The 14510-nt window shown below is 54.6% G+C and overlaps 3 protein-coding genes across 3 annotated transcripts; 2 read left to right on the top strand and 1 right to left on the bottom strand.

The window, feature by feature from the left end:
- Nucleotides 1-1541: 1541 nt before the first annotated feature.
- Nucleotides 1542-4250, bottom strand: LOC113147031. Its single transcript, XM_026336143.1, has 5 exons — nucleotides 4177-4250; nucleotides 3925-4002; nucleotides 3431-3893; nucleotides 3188-3274; nucleotides 1542-1646 (listed from the first exon to the last, which is right to left on the bottom strand). The coding sequence occupies exons 1-5, from the start codon at nucleotides 4248-4250 to the stop codon at nucleotides 1542-1544; spliced, it is 807 nt and encodes a 268-aa protein (XP_026191928.1).
- Nucleotides 4251-4539: 289 nt separating this feature from the next.
- Nucleotides 4540-7203, top strand: LOC34621703 (AF4/FMR2 family member 4). The gene is made up of 3 exons (XM_026336142.1): nucleotides 4540-5493; nucleotides 5644-6291; nucleotides 6385-7203. Exons 1-3 carry the CDS (start codon nucleotides 4540-4542, stop codon nucleotides 7201-7203), a joined length of 2421 nt encoding a protein of 806 aa, XP_026191927.1.
- Nucleotides 7204-9003: 1800 nt separating this feature from the next.
- LOC34621704 (plectin) lies at nucleotides 9004-12277 on the top strand. Its single transcript, XM_026336140.1, has 10 exons — nucleotides 9004-9139; nucleotides 9398-9636; nucleotides 9716-9842; nucleotides 10116-10498; nucleotides 10774-10897; nucleotides 11002-11066; nucleotides 11210-11326; nucleotides 11631-11693; nucleotides 11813-11884; nucleotides 12098-12277. Exons 1-10 carry the CDS (start codon nucleotides 9004-9006, stop codon nucleotides 12275-12277), a joined length of 1506 nt encoding a protein of 501 aa, XP_026191925.1.
- The last annotated feature ends 2233 nt before the right edge of the window (nucleotides 12278-14510 follow it).

The following is a 14510-nucleotide window of genomic DNA, read 5'->3' as shown; positions in this document are numbered from 1 at the left end:
TAGTCCGCAGAGCGCCGGCCCCTAGGCTCACCCTGATGCGCAGCTTGGGTGTCTGTACACTCCAGAGCTGCTGCGGATGCGACCCGCTTTACTGCTGTTTTGCACCTTCAAGCCCACTCACAGGGGGAACGCAATAGTTTTAAATGGACGCTTTTCTCCCTGGCAAACCTTGCGCTTTCGGTAGCTAGGCTAGCAAGTAGAACTGGGAATTCTTGCCGAGGCAGGAGAACCAGCTGCCTGGCCGTTCCAGAGGCCTCTTGCCGCGTTATGCGAAGTCTCTACCGTATCGCGCTGGTGATGCCGCACTCAAAGCGCGCCTCGACGTCGAGCAGCCGGTGTCTTCACATCGAAAAAAATGCCGCTCAAGAGTTTGCTTGTGCGAGACTACATGGGGGCTGGAGGAACTATGTTGCATCGTAGCCACGCTAATGGCACCACGCAGCAACAGCAGAGGCCATCAGGTGTGCCTTTACAGGACGGCAGCAGCTGCAAGCAGTGGGGAGGCTAATGGCGCGTAGTACCCTTTAAGAGGGATATCATGGTCTTACGGCGAGAGGTAGGCTCCTGGGAAAAACTTTATAACGCCCTTAGGCCCTGCCTACGTGAGTTGGACCAAAGCGCACCCTCGTTTGACTGTTTCAATCGCTATTGGTTGCAGTGTACAGCTCGTTTGACGCCGTGAGCACCAATGTCAAGTGCCAACCAGTATGGAATAAACCGTCATGGTGTGCAGCTGGCTGCGAAAGCTCGCAAGGTGTACCGAGCATGCAGCAGCGCGCACGCCGGCCGATCCTCTCCCCCGTGTTGAAGCCCTCAAGGGTGACAGCCGAAAGCAAGGGAAAGGAGTTCTAGGGGACAGGCACTTCCTCTACTAAATTAGTGTAATGAACTCTCTATTTAGTGTCGTCCCCTCCGGATAAAGACCCTAAATTGAGACTTCCAAGTGAGCTGGAGCGCAAATCCTCTCTATAGCTATATATAGATATATATCTCTCAACATACGCACGCGCATGTGTGTGTGTATGTGTATCTTTGCGTGTGTGCAGCACACACCAGGTCATCAGCATTTGAATAGCTCGACGCAAATGCCGATCTCGGCTTTAGGCTGCCGGCTGGAGGTGCAGAGGAACCTTTGGCAGGAGCCACTATGTACCCAGAGAGACGCTTTTCGCAATCCTTCTTTCCTTGCGCAGCGCCCTAGGGTAACAAAGGTTATGCGCCAGGAATCGATACAGACATTTGAGCACCTGATTGTGTATACTTGCATCCATGATGTTCACAGCGTCAACACGGCACATAGGCACATGATTGATAGGAGGCAGCTGCTGACAGGGTAGGTATGCGCGCAGACTGACGCCTCTGCAAAGGAAAACGCAGCAGCTCTGCATGCATGCAAGGGCAGCCACGACCAGATACTCTGCAGCCCATTTAAAAGGCACTCGATGAGGCGAGCCGATGCTACATGAAGGCTGCAGCTGCACAGAAAAACAGCTGTCTCGCTGCAGCCTTCCAAGTAGCAGCCTCATATATGCGACGCCACTCTATTCAGAGCGGGCCGAACGAACGTCCCCTACTGCCAGAAGCGAAATTCCCATACTCTGAGCTTTTTTTCCTATAAACTGCTCCCAAATAACTTTCGTGGCCGCCTGCAGCACACCCACATTCATACACAAACCAACACACTCGCAAACACACACAAACACATCATCGCACAATCACAGATAATCAAACATACAGACGCACAATTACATGCATACACACACAACTACATATAGACACACACACAATCACACACAATCACACACAATCACACACAATCACACATATGCACACATATGCACACAATCACACACAATCACACATGCACACAATCACACATATGCACACAATCACACATATGCACACAATCACACACAATCACAATCACACACACACAATCACAATCACACACAATCACACATATGCACACATTCACTTTAACAATCACACACTCTCCGAAACACACCTACGCACACACAAGTACACACATACACTCTAACACAAAAACATACCCAAAGACAGATGCACACCTTCCCGCCCAGTCACGTGGAAATGGGAAGGGAGTGTTTTGGTGCGCTGTGAGCGAGAGAAAGCAAAAGCACGGGGTAGTTGTTGAAGCGGATGGTGCAGTGGCTGTAATTAGTTACATCCGTATCCTGTAATAGCGAGCACAGAAACGTTGAGGAGTTAGGGAATGTAGGAAGTTTTTTCCAACTCACTTCCGTGAAAGACTGCCCAGGCTGAATTCTGGATCTCAGGATGGGCTTGTCTTTCCTTCCATCGAGCTCTAAGACGAAGCCTCTCCATGGGAGAAGGCATGTAAAATGCGTATCGGTATGTTCTGCAGCTGTGGCATCTGTTTCTCCTGCCTCCTGCTGCCGCAAGTGCAAGGATGTCAGCTTCTCTGAAGCTTCAAGCGCAGCACCTCGACTGTCTGGATCCATCATGCGAGTCTCCCCTAAACGTGCAAAGATACACATACATATACACACACATACATATATATATATACACTTGCATGCCCCTACATACACATACACATATATATATACACATATATATGTACACTTGCATGCCCCTACATACACATACACATATATATATATATATATATATATATATATATATATATATATATATATATACACTTGCATGCCCCTACATACACATACACATATATATATACATATATATATACACATATATATATACACCTGCATGCACATACATATACATACATATACACATGTATATTTATACCCACATACATTCCCTTGCATACCCATACATCCATATACATATACACACACATGTACATGCACATGCGTACATACGTACCCATACCCATGCATATACATGAGTCCTCTCAGCCTGAAAAAAAAGGCCTTGTCTGTACCGAAGCACATCAAGGTTCTCTGAATAAATCCTAGAGCTATAGATATTTTGTGGCGCCGATGTCTGTCTCAACGGGGAAGCAGAATGCTGCCTTGAGCTCTCGCTACAACTCCTGACTTCGAGGTCGCTTTTTACCTTCTCCCCTCAGGCAGCCTGCAGCATAGCCGCAATTTTGCGTGGCGTTCCGCATGCTGTGCCCTCTATCATGAACTAAGTCAGGCAGTCTTCACCTACTGAAGAAGCTGTCGAGAACGCCTTCTGGAGGGAGGGGAAAACGGTCCCTGGGGAGGTTGGCAGTGCAATGCAGGAGTGCCACAGTGCCGCAAGCGTTGGCGATCGTCTGCGGAAGAAGGCGCGCATAGCAGAATATCAGAAAGCAGCAGTGACCTCCTGCCTTTCGAGGAGGATCACAGCGAACTTGAGGAGGCAAAGCTGCATACGTCGGAGGACGGATAACTCGCGGCAGCGACAAGAATCGGCTCTAGGCACAGAGAACGAGGGGACCAGAAGATCGCATAGCAGGAGAGAGAGCACAACGCGTCAGAGAGGCTTTGCAGTTTTGAAAATAAAGAGAGCAATTGCAGGCTCCGGGGTTGCCTGCTGCAGCTTGCTGCTGGTCCTTGTGAGGCAAGTGAAGGGAAGCGCGTGGCTTGCGGGTAAGCTGAAACGGCGATTTTCGTCTTGCCTGTTTCATGAACCAGACTTCCTGACGGATGGCTTCGGCGTGCCGTAGCTGCTCCTCAGGCAAGGGCTCCAGGGATCGCTCCTCGGTGTCTGTCTCGCTCACGGAGAAAAGGAAGAGAAGCGCTACGGTGTCTGTACACTGCAGCATGTCGAATGCCCAAGGCTCGAGCGCAACAACGTACTCAAACTGCAGGAGAGAAGCTCCCTGAAAAGGGCCCCCCAAATCCGTCAGGTACGGTCCCAACACCTCCGGAGTGCCTTCAAGGGGCAGCCACCTCCTTGGCTTGTCAGACTGCGTCATGTTGCTGTTGCTGCTGTTGCTGCTGCTGCTGCTGTAGGGAGGAATTCGCGCTCTCTCTCTCTTTATGCGGCCCTACAAGTGCCCTAGATCAGGAGGGGAAGATAACAGGCTTTCCACGCGAACAAAGGACCTCCTCCTTCGGCTGAATACCGTTCAAGATTCGGGGAGCGCTCTCAAAGAAGCATGCATTCACGTGCACACCTACACATACACAGTTGCATGCGCACCTACACACACACATTTGCATGCACACATACGCGAAAAATTGCGCATGTCTTGCTGCAGACGCGAGGACTGGCACGCTGTCTCGAAGGACGGAGGATGACGCCATTCTCTTGAGAGGAGGAGGCGGAGGTTCCATCCAGCAAGGGCTGGAAGCCACATGGGGGTAATGTTATTACGGCACTTTTTGGCTTGAAACGCCTTCTCCTGCGAAGATAACAGCGTTTCCTGCAAGTTTTATCGGCTTCGTGCCTCGCAGCAGCAACAACACCGCGCGGGAGAGGAGGGAGGCGCTGTCAAGCGCGGGTGTCTGTACAGCGCGAGTGACAACCATCAGCACTCCCTCCGTGCCAAGAGGCCGCACCGGCAACGCGCACAGCAGCAAAAATAACGCTTCAATGCGGATTTTCGTGCGATTCTGCTGCTGCAGTGGTCCCCCGCTAGCCGCACCGGACGAAGGGGGAGCAAGCGGCTGTTGCCACAGCAGCTCTGGATGCCGTCCCTTCACAGCGGCAGCGGCTGCGGCTCAAAACAGCTGCTTGCACGTTGACGAGCAGCGGCAGCAGACGGTAGGCCACTTGAAACAGCATCTGCTGCGCTTGCTGCATAGAGGAGTCTTCAGCGGTAATGCGCCTGCCATCGCCAGCAACTGCCCCCCCCGCGAGCCGGTTGAGGGAGAAGATGGAAGCGCGAAGAGATGCAGCCTGCTGCAGCTACGTCTGCAAGGATTCATGCTCCCCGATGAGCAGCCTCTCGCAGTCATTCGTGACGGAGACGTTGTGACTGCCTGTCTGCACAACCTCAACGTCACCACTCACGGCACTCCACGGCAGGCTGACCTCCTCCAGCAAGAAGAGCTGACTCCTTCCAAACACAAGCTCGTCGGGAGGGCGTCTGATGTACAGCGCAAGAGGCAGAGATCTGCTGCTGCAGAAAAATCACCGGCTGTGCCTTCTGGAGAAGGCTCTAGAACTGCTGCGAACGCGACAGCCGCTACCAGCAGAAGAAGCAGCAGCAGTAGCAGCAGCAGTAGCAGCAGCGATGATGAAGGCAGAAATACTTTTTTTGTCTCTCCTTCGAAGCCTGTCCGCAAGGAAGCAGCAGCGGCATCAACAGGCAAGCATGTGCAGTATTTGCGTCCTGGGCATATTATCCTCGGCAGCAGCAGCAGCAGCAGCAGCAGCAGTGAGACGGAGAGTGAAGGAATTGAAGGATGCGGGAGACTTAATTTGCGGCGAGAGCAGAAACAGCCGCCACTCTCCTCAAAGCAGCAGCAGCAGCAGCAGCACCGCCTATGTGCTGGACCTCTCCCGTTGCCGCTGCAGCGTCTACAGCGCCAGCAGCAACAAAAGCAAGTCGTAGCGGCTTCTGCAGCAGACGCTGCAGCAGACACCACTGGAGCAGCAGCAGACACCACTGGAGCAGCAGCAGACACCACTGGAGTTGCCACAGCGGCTGCGCAAGGCGCTACGACTGTCGCAGAAGCTTTTCGTGCGTGGCAGGGGCCCCTCTGTGCTTCTTTAGAGGGGAAGTGGCTCAAGGCGCAGCTGCTCCTGCTGCAGCAGGGAGTGCCACAGCTCTCACCGCAGCAGATCTTCCGCGTGCTGCAGGTGGACGTACAGCGCAGCCGAGTGCTCCTGCAGCCAGCTGCATCGGGAGATTTTTCTCAGGGCGGAAAGGGCAGACACGGCAGGCAGCAGCAGCAGCAGCGCCGCTGGAGAGACTGGACTGAACTCACTGCCACCCACCTCCTGCCTCATGACGCAGAAGACCTCGAGCAGCAGCAGCAGCAGCAGCAGCAGCAGCAGCAGCAGCAGCAAAGCAGGCAGCTCGATCAGAGGCCGCCACTGGACCCCACACCACCCAGTGGAGAGAGCAGCAGCAACAGCAGCAGTGGAGAGAGCAGCAGCAACAAGGGTAAGGCTACTCCTACGACAAATGGGAAAAACGGCGGCACAAGTGCTGCCCAGTATAGGCCTCTACGGGAGCTGCGTGCTGCGGCAGCTGCTGCAGCAACTGGTTCTGCAACAGAGAAATCTTCCCGAGGCATCAAAGAACCGTCGAGAAACGGGGTGAAGGACGGCAGCACCGTCGCTGGAGGTACAGTATCGGAAGGGGGGGTGTCTTTGGGGGGAGGAGGAGCAGCAGCAGCAGCACAGACAGCAGCACAAACAGCAGCAGAAACAGCAGCACAGACAGCAACACAAACAGCAGCACAAACAGCAACACAAACAGCAACACAGACAGCAGCACAAACAGCTCCAAAGGAGGGGACCCCTGCAACTCCCATTACTAGCATCGACGCTAAGTCGGGAGGCGCAACAGCATGTAAGGCGGAAATTCGCGCGTGGGTGTCTACAGCCTTGCTGCATATGGAGGGGGGGGAGAGGCTTCAGCGGCAGCTATTAGTGACAACAGGTCCTTTAGGAACGCTGCAGCTCCCTGGCAGCGATCTGTGGCTGCAAGAAAAGCCACAGCATGTCGCACGTTGGCGAGAGGCAGTGCAGCAAGAGCAGCAGCAGAAGAAGCGGCAGAAGGGGGGCGTTGATCAGGTGGACGTACAGCAGCAGCCGGGGTCGGTGGAAGCTGCAGCAGCAGCCGCTGCAGCGGCTGCTGCTGGGGATGCAGCACAGGATGCCCTCCCTTTGTCTGCATGCAGTGACGTGCTCCCCCCGGAGCTTGTGACAGCTGCCGAGAAGCTGCTTCAGCAGCGGCTGTCTCAGCTGCGCGCGGCAGTGCGACGTCAGGTAGATTGGTATTTCTCTCCTAGCAACTGGAAGCAAGATCACTACTTGCGAGATCAGGCTGTGGTGTATCCCCCCTCCACGGAAGGCAGAGAAGGAGGCGGAAGAGGGCGAGAGGGCTCGCAGCCTCTCGGCGAGAAAAAATTGGCAGTTCCTCTGCAGCTAGTGCTAGGATTTCCTAGACTGCAGCGGCTCACTCGAGATGCTGCATTTGTGGTCGCGTGTTTGCAAGGGGGCGGGGGGGGGCTGAAACACGTGGAGGTCAGTGGTCCCTCAAACGACCTTCTCTTGCGGAAGGAGGGAGAGAGGGGAGCGTGACACGTCGATCAACGAGCCAGCCACCCTTTAGAGGGCTGGTCGTGCTTCGCTAGCCTCTAGCGAGGTAGCGCGCTTCTTTCTCGTCTCCCCAGCAGTCGTTTTCGCTCGCAAACGCGAGCTCAGGGATCAAACTCACTGGCTAGCTACAGTCTGGCCCCCAGATAGCCACGGCGAAGAGTGTGTGAGGAGCTGCCGCGGTTTGTGAGCGGCAGCCGCGGATACAGCGAAGCAGGCACCAAGTGGTCGTCTGCTTGCGTCGTAACTTGTTCACTTGGTCTGAGAGAAACGTCTAGGCACGTTCCGAAGTCTCGCCTGCGTGAGGCTTCTAGGGTGTATGAGGCTGTACATGCTCCACGGCGTGTTGCTCTGCGATGGCGAGTAGAGAGGCAGTCTTGAGCGCCTGCAGTGGGAATAGGCTAAGCAGGGGCCTTCCCCGACACTCACTGGCTCTGCTATGCTGACACTGTCTCGCCTTGCTCGGCTGTGCTGACACTGTCTCGCCTTGCTCGGCTGTGCTGACACTGTCTCGCCTTGCTCTGCTGTGCTGACACTGTCTCGCCTTGCTCTGCTGTGCTGACACCCTCTCGCCTTGCTCGGCTGTGCTGTGGGGGGTGAGGGAGCGGTGTTGTCTGACAGGTTCGAGTTAGTTGTGTGGCTGTTTAGTCATGCAATTGGCTATGGAGTTCCTTCACTTTGCAAATAGTCGTGTGAGGTATCTTGATTTTGCAACTAGGTGCACAGTTCCTCAGTCTTGCGGAGTCTGGAGAAGGGCCCCCCGCAGTTTCTGGCAAAGCGTAGTGGGCACCTCCTTTCGAGGTTTTTGTTGCCCCCCGCAATGAATCCTCCGAGCTGTCAGTAACGCATGCATGCATTTTTTCTGCCTCTAGGCCCCTTCTTTGCGCATTTTTTTAAAGCCGTAAGAAGCGCCGCCCTAGAGACAGCTCACGGGGAGGGGTTTTCTTCGAGGGGCAAACTCCTGTGCCCAGCTCCCTGGTATCCCAAGGCTGCTAAGGGCCCCCTTTCTAGCAATTGCTATGAGAGGCTTACACGGATCTTCAGGGAAAGTCTCTAAGGCCTTAGCTTTCCTCGGGTTAGGGTCGACTGCTGCTTTGCTGCCCCTATGCTAAGTGAGCTGCGACAAAAGACGACATCCGCAACAGTTGCCGCTCGCAACGCACACCCCTTCGTTCGCCGCTGTATAAAGGCACGACCGAACACCTGGATATTCTACACCAGAAGGCGCTGTAATAGAAGAAATTACAATCGAATCAGCGTCGATTTACGCTGGAGGGGGCCTTCTACGCAGTCCGCTGGTTCATGGCAGACGTCGTGTCGCCCCACAGTGTACAGGCACACCGGGCAGGAAGGCAGGGGGCCCCCCTTCCTGCGTGCACCGCAAGGGACTTTTTCTGCAGTGCATGCGCTGAAAATATATTCCATTTTCCTAGAAAAAACCTTTAAGTGTTTTTAATTCCAAAAAGGGGCGGATCTGTCCCTTTTGTGCCGAAGTGCCCCCCTGCTTACGTATATACATATATATTCGTACGCGCCTCTGCGGAAAGGACTGGATTTCTTGGGGGGCTCATCACTTGGCACTCGACCGCGGAAGCCTTACCTCTCGACTTTGCGTGTGTTTTTGCGAGTTTCTTTTTGGTGAAAGCACGCAAGCAATGAGCGCCTAACCAGCGGAGGGCCGTTTAGCTGCTGCATGCTGCCCGCTTCGGCTGTGACTCGACGAGCGCACTGCGCAGCGGTGTGCAGCTTTGCATCGTAGGATTTTCAAAGGCGACGAGAAGGAGAATGCGGGCAAGCAGAAAGGCTAAGTGGAGGAAGACGCCGATCTCAGCCGCTGAGAAGCTGCTAGATGAGGCCCCCCTTCGGGAGAGGGCTCAAGAGCTCGACCGTAACAATCAGCTTTTTCAGATTGATACGCAGGGTACGTCAGCCACATCTGCGTCCGATGGATAATGCCTCTAATGCGCGTCCCTTCGCCCTTGGCTTGCCAACTGGAAGCCGACGATGATTTGCTGAGTCGTGCTCAGAAGCACGCGAGGCGCCTCCTACCCTCCTTGCACAGAAGAGAGCAGGCATTCTTCGAGAGCAGCCATTCTTCGAGAGCAGCCATTCTTCGAGAGCAGCCATTCTTCTTGCAGCGTGCTGCTGTTGTTACCCTCGCGAATGCTCTTTATTGCAGGAACGGAAGAGACCCTTCATCTCTCCCAGGCAGCGCGGCGGCTGCTGCAGCGACGCCAGCTCCTCGTTGGTAGTGACGGCAAAAGCGGCAGCAGCAAGAAAGTGCTGCTTGATGTAGCTACACAGGCGCACAAGCAGCAGCTTCTGCGGGTTCTAAAGGGGCGCAAGCAGAGGCTAGAGGCTGAAGCAGCCAAGCGCAAGGTACCTACCGTCTCCTTGGAAGCCCTCTATGCTTCAGACGCTCTATCTTGCTACTTTCGAAAGCTCTGCCTTTCTTTCTCTCGATATATGCATATCATATGTGCATCTAGCGAGCGAGGGTAGAGAAGGCGGCGACGACCCTGTTTCGCAGGAGCAGTCTACGTTGCGAGCTCGAGCAGCAAGCGTGAAGCCTTTTGGCTGGCGTCGAATGCGATGCGATGCAGCGTGCGGCAGCGGCAGAAGGGGTGACAGATATTTGGGAAGATACACCGCTCGAGCTCCCGTCAAGTGGTGAGCAAGGGGTCCCCAGTTTGTTGCAAGACGGTATCAAACTTTCGCGCATGGGGGCATCCTAGAAGAGCATTCTTGGTTTCCCGTGCGTTATAGATTTACTTGTGTATATAAATGTGCGTACATACACCACTCGCCGGATATGTATGGCTGGCTGCTGCGTTCCTGCACAGCCTGCCTTTCTTCTCATGCCTGCCTTTCTTCTCATGCCTGCCTTTCTGCTTCAGGAGAAGGCTTGTCGAAAGCAGAGAGACAGAGGGAAAAGAAACGCCGCCGCTGCACACTCGAGACTCTTCGCTCGCTTGTTCCTGCAGTGGTGCTGCCAGAAGCGGGCATTTCTTACAACCCCTCTTCAGAAACTCAGCAAAAACAGCTGATTGCTGCTGCGGCGACGGCAGTGTTGCAGCAGCATGAAGGGCGCTCTCTGCAGGCAGTGCTGCGCAGCCACGCGCAGACTGAAGTCGAGCAGTTGCAGCAGCAAGAGCAGCTGTTGTTGAGCGAACAGGATCCGTTGAAGGCTCTGAAGCGTAAGCAGCCAGTGACAGCTGCACTGCTGCAACATGTGAGTCATGAGGCTTTAGAAGGCCTCTCGGAGCTCGACAAGCAGCGGGTACGTCGCCGCCTCTTAGAGTCTTCTCGCCTCCTGTTTGCATGCATCTTGATCTTCTTGCTTGGAGGGAAACAGCTGTCAGACGTGCTGACTCTGAGCGCGAGGCTCAAAGGAGCTGCCGAAAAGAAGGCCACACCTAAAATAAAAAGGCGGAGAAAAATCGACGTGGCTGTGCGCGCGTCAGCAGCAGGCCCTTTATTTTATTTCCAACGGTGTGCTGACATAATATGCTGCGTGTGTGCTGCTGCTATAATGCTGCCTGTGTGCGTGTGTAGATGTTTATGGAATTAGCTGTGAAGGGCAGGCTGTCTGCGCAGGAGGAGGGCGAGGCAACAGCAGCAGCAGAAGAAGGAGACGAGCTCTCGGATAATGATCTGGGAAAGGAAGCTGCTTCGAAGCGTGCGTTGTTAGTCCTCTGATGGTGACGCTTCGGGTGTAGCCTTGAGCATTCAGAACGGAGGTTCAGGGTGCACATGGCCGTATTGGCACGTTGTTGCTTTCAGAGTCGAAGAAAAAGACGCGCACGGAACGCAATCGCCAGCGGCGGCACCAACAACAACTGCGCTCTGTGAGTCGTCGCATGCTACAAAGACGAGATTTTTTCGGAGGAAGGAAGGGAAGGGGAGAGAGAGGAGGACAGAACGCTTTGTTTGGCGTAGAAGGAGATTTTTTCCAGGCGTCTTTTGGTGCTGCGTGTGTGATCCTGTGCAGGCTGCAGTGAAGCAGCAGGGAAAGGCGCTAAGGAAGTCTATTGATGCGTTGCCGCAGCTGCTGCAGCAGCTGCAAGAGCAGAGCCTCCAGCAGAAAGAGGCGCGAGCTAAAAGGTGGGTGTTTCATCTCGTTGTTCTCTGGGATTGTCGGCTTCTCGCGTGCTCGACAGGATGTTGAGAGGGCAGTCTCCTAGAGGCGTCTCTGAGCATTCTGCACTGTTGTCTTTGGCAAGGCGACCCTTGCAGAGATGTCTCTCTCTTTCTACAAGGCACGCGGCAGAGGAGCACGCAGGCAAAGACGCGCGAGTTGTTTGACCATTAGACGCATGCCGTATATATCTCGAACGGCGTTGTGGCAGCTGCAGCAGAGATTTCATAGCGACGCGCAGCGTTCCGAGTCTCTCTCTCTCTGCTTCAGGGAGGCGGGAGTAGAAGCCAAGAAGGCTGCTGCGAGGAAAGGAGTCGTTGCTTTCAAGATCGGACGAGTCAGCGAAGTTGCAGAGCTTTCCCCTTGTATCCTGTGGTCTTGCGGCCTTTTTGCGTGTGCGACACGGAGTAAAACCTGCAGTTAGTGGCATGTTGTTTTGCGATTTTCGCGATGCAGAAACGGTTTGTAGGAGGATCTGCTGACGCAGCTGTGCCTGGGGAGGTGACGGGCTCTCTGCGCACCACTCTGGTGAGCAAGCCCGCACGCTGAGTGCTGCAGCCTCTGTGGGTGTCTGTCTTTTGGCTGTATCTTTTCTGTCTGCTCTGCGCACCCAACAGCAGCGCTGTCTGTTGAAGACGCTTCCGTGTTGTTGTGTGGGGGGAGGCAGTCACATACGTTGCTTTTTTTTGAAAAAAATGCAGTGTTTGCAGCGGATATCCCTTGCTTCTGCTGCTCCCGCAGGTACACGGCGCTGCAGCGGCTGCAGCAGATCGCCTTGCCTCCTTCCATCGCAGAGCTATGCTAGAGCTTCCTGCAGAGCTAACTGCAGCGCATGCGACTAGGATCAAGAAACAGGTGCGCAGGGTTGCAAATAGTCGGCGGATTGTCAAAGCAAAGGAGAAGGGAATACACGCTGTATAGACACTTCAAAGGGCGGTCCGGGATGAGGAGGGCCTTTTCGAACGCACCCGCGATGACTCTGGGAAGCGCATTGAGGGGGCCCACTCACTAGTCTGCATGCATACCCGACGAGTCTTACACATAACTCGCTGCTTCTGGCACTGCATCACGCGGAGCTTCTGAGACAGCAGTGCCGGGGTGTATCCTGCATCGAGAGCCCTCGATATGGCATGGGGTGCCACCACGGACTGAGGCAAAAGCTGAGTAGTATGAAGCAGGGAGAAGCCTCAAAAACTGTACATGTCTGAACTCGCCGAGCCCTCTCTTCTCCGTATTTCGGGATACCCCTACGGCATAAAGGGAGAAAGAGAGGAAGAGACAGACTGCAGAAGGCGCCGAGGCAGCCTAGAGCAAGAGGCGCCACCAGGAAGCAGAACCCCACTTAGCTAGCAGCGCAGCGAGCATTCCCAGAAAGTAAGGGGGCAAGCAGAATACGTTAGCCGTAGAGGGTGCAACAAGGTGGATAGCCATGGCACAAAGGCACTCTACAAAAGGGGACGAATGAGTGGAGCCGCCACATTGTGCAACTTTCGGCTATTCTTCAGCCTGACAAGGCATTTCGGCTTCCAGGAGTGGGGAGGCGGGGGGAGAAGACGAGCAACGTAACGAGTCTTCAGTATGCATGTAAGAGGCTTGAGAGGCGAGTACTCTATGCATAGCTGTCAGAGGGTTGTGTGCATACAGCTAAAGAGGCCTTCCTCGTAGCGCTGCAGCCTTCGGTCTCGAGGTTCTTGTAATGCTGTCCTCTAGGCTTCCCCAGGGAGGCGCCAAGCGGCACACATACACACCACAAAACTTCATAGCAAGTTAGTCAACGCCCTCTTACCATAGACACTCCCCACGCTCCATGCGCTAGCTGGGACCTCGAGCTGTCGTGACAGGAGGGGAGCTGCTAGAAAGAGTCACAAGGTGCACTTTCTGGGAACGCTGACCGTTCCCCGCTGGGTGTGCAGCACACCCCGCATCTAGCGCATGTGTCTGTAACATTTATTGCATGCGAGTGAGTTCAACGTTGCTGTGCGGTAAAACCACTTGCAGGACCGAGACGCTTGGTCAGTTCTCTATTTTTGTTTCTTTGTGAAGTGTGACTTGTGTGGCAGAAACTGTCTATTCCGTCGAGTGGCTTTTGTTCCGTTTCACGAATCAACTGCCCTTGCTGCCAATAGGGAGCCTAGGAAATTGTTTAAGACCTGCCTGACTGCCTTCCCCCCATCCAGCACCAGCCACAACAGGGGCAGTAGCACAAGTTACAGTAGCTAGAGAAACAGTACCTACGGTTCGTCGGGCATGCACCCGAAAAAAGTGCGCTGGTACAGCTGGAGGTTCTCGTTGTCGCGGCATTGGTGAGATGTGCTCTCCGAGTGTGTCGGAGCCAGTCTTGGATACAGCCCGTTTCAGGGTGCTGCCGCACCTTCCCAACGGGCCTAAAGGAACAGTCTCCTCACTTTGAGATCAATTGTTCGGTAGCTATCCCTCCGTAGAGACACCCCAGCACGCTAGGCAATGCAGACTACAGGCAGGCACCGCCTTTTGGCTTTGCACACTGTGTGCGCCCAGGCGCTCTCAGAGATGCGTATCAGGGTCTTATGGGCCCAAGGGGGGATTCAGAAGCGTTGAGAAGAGCATTTGATCCAAGATTTCAAGTTTATAAATGCCAGATTCCCCGCAGAACTCGCTTCTTCCGGCCCGAGTTGAAGCCTCGCTGGGGGGCCCCTTGGTTGTGGCAACCCCGCGGGGGGCCCCCCCGCCGTCCTCCCCCCCGACCATCGCCTGGCGTGCCTTGCTTGGTGCCTCGCACGGCGAATACTACATAGGAAAACTCCAAATTAACATCAAGTAATATGGTAGGAAGCAGAGAAGCAGAGCACTTTGCGTGCCTGTCTGTACACCCCGGCTGCAGTCGAAGGCGCTTGGTCTCGAAGGGTGATAAACCCGCTGGCTTTGACGCCTTAGTTCCTCCTTTTTGCATTTTCCTCGGGGTACCCTCTGCCTAAACAGCTCCGAATGGATCTTCTTCTCCCTGTAGAGGACCCCAAAGCTTACACAGGGGTTCCTTGATCTCTCTTTCTTGCCGCTGACCCCCTTCCTGCGCGCCGTTTTCGCACGAGAAACATGGAGTCACCGGCGTCGGCAAAGATCCCTGACAAGGGGCAATGCGTAGCGCAGTGTAGCGACGCTTCGGCGAGCCGCTTTG

Source organism: Cyclospora cayetanensis, unplaced genomic scaffold (assembly GCF_002999335.1).
Source record: "Cyclospora cayetanensis isolate NF1_C8 unplaced genomic scaffold, CcayRef3 CcayRef3_contig_94, whole genome shotgun sequence".
Lineage (NCBI taxonomy): Eukaryota > Apicomplexa > Conoidasida > Eucoccidiorida > Eimeriidae > Cyclospora > Cyclospora cayetanensis.
Note: the sequence above shows the minus strand (reverse complement) of the source record. Positions and strands in the feature narration are given on the sequence as shown.

Coding starts and splice junctions, on each gene's coding strand:
- LOC34621704 (XM_026336140.1), top strand. CDS start 9,004: ATGCGGGCAAGCAGAAAGGCTAAGTGGAGGAAGACGCCGATCTCAGCC. Junction 11,327..11,630: donor AGGCGCGAGCTAAAAGGTGG/GTGTTTCATCTC, acceptor TGCTTCAGGGAG/GCGGGAGTAGAAGCCAAGAA. Junction 11,694..11,812: donor TTGCTTTCAAGATCGGACGA/GTCAGCGAAGTT, acceptor TTCGCGATGCAG/AAACGGTTTGTAGGAGGATC.
- LOC113147031 (XM_026336143.1), bottom strand. CDS start 4,250: ATGGCGTCATCCTCCGTCCTTCGAGACAGCGTGCCAGTCCTCGCGTCT. Junction 3,894..3,924: donor CAGCAGCAACAGCAGCAACA/GCAACATGACGC, acceptor CAAGCCAAGGAG/GTGGCTGCCCCTTGAAGGCA. Junction 1,647..3,187: donor TTCCCCTCCCTCCAGAAGGC/GTTCTCGACAGC, acceptor GGTGTGCTGCAG/GCGGCCACGAAAGTTATTTG.
- LOC34621703 (XM_026336142.1), top strand. CDS start 4,540: ATGCGGATTTTCGTGCGATTCTGCTGCTGCAGTGGTCCCCCGCTAGCC. Junction 5,494..5,643: donor AGCGCCAGCAGCAACAAAAG/CAAGTCGTAGCG, acceptor CGTGCGTGGCAG/GGGCCCCTCTGTGCTTCTTT. Junction 6,292..6,384: donor GGGGAGGAGGAGCAGCAGCA/GCAGCACAGACA, acceptor ACAGCAACACAG/ACAGCAGCACAAACAGCTCC.